General features: G+C 63.8%; 1 protein-coding gene across 1 annotated transcript in view; it reads right to left on the minus strand.

Moving 5' to 3' along the window:
- Nucleotides 1-312, minus strand: part of ZNF142 (zinc finger protein 142) — a 9,538-nt gene that overhangs the window by 2,156 nt on the left and 7,070 nt on the right. Inside the window, 1 exon segment of the mRNA XM_010009136.1 lies at nucleotides 1-307. This exon segment is cut by the window's left edge and continues 16 nt beyond it. Coding sequence (XP_010007438.1) covers nucleotides 1-307 — 307 coding nt within the window.

A 312-nucleotide genomic window follows, 5' to 3' on the forward strand; every position in this document is an offset into this window, starting at 1 on the left:
TCCCCCGGCTCCTGCCGCTCCTTGGCTGCGAAGCTGCACAGCTCACAGCGGTGGCTGAAATGCTGCGTCTTATGCTCCTCCAGTGCCTCCCGTGTGGCAAAGGTCTCCTTGCAAGTGCTGCACTCCAAGTGCGGGTGCTGCTTCTGCACATGGCACTTGAGCGTGGCCTCGCTGTGGCACACGAAGCCACAGCGGGGGCAGCCGTAGGACACTTTCTCCTCATGCCGCCGCAGGACGTGCTGCTTGAGGGCCGTCTCAGAGCTGAAGCGAGCCTCACAGCGGGAGCAGCCGAAGTTGAGCTCGCCATGGTGG

Source organism: Nestor notabilis, unplaced genomic scaffold (genome assembly GCF_000696875.1).
Source record: "Nestor notabilis isolate BGI_N333 unplaced genomic scaffold, ASM69687v1 scaffold20632, whole genome shotgun sequence".
Taxonomy (NCBI): domain Eukaryota; kingdom Metazoa; phylum Chordata; class Aves; order Psittaciformes; family Psittacidae; genus Nestor; species Nestor notabilis.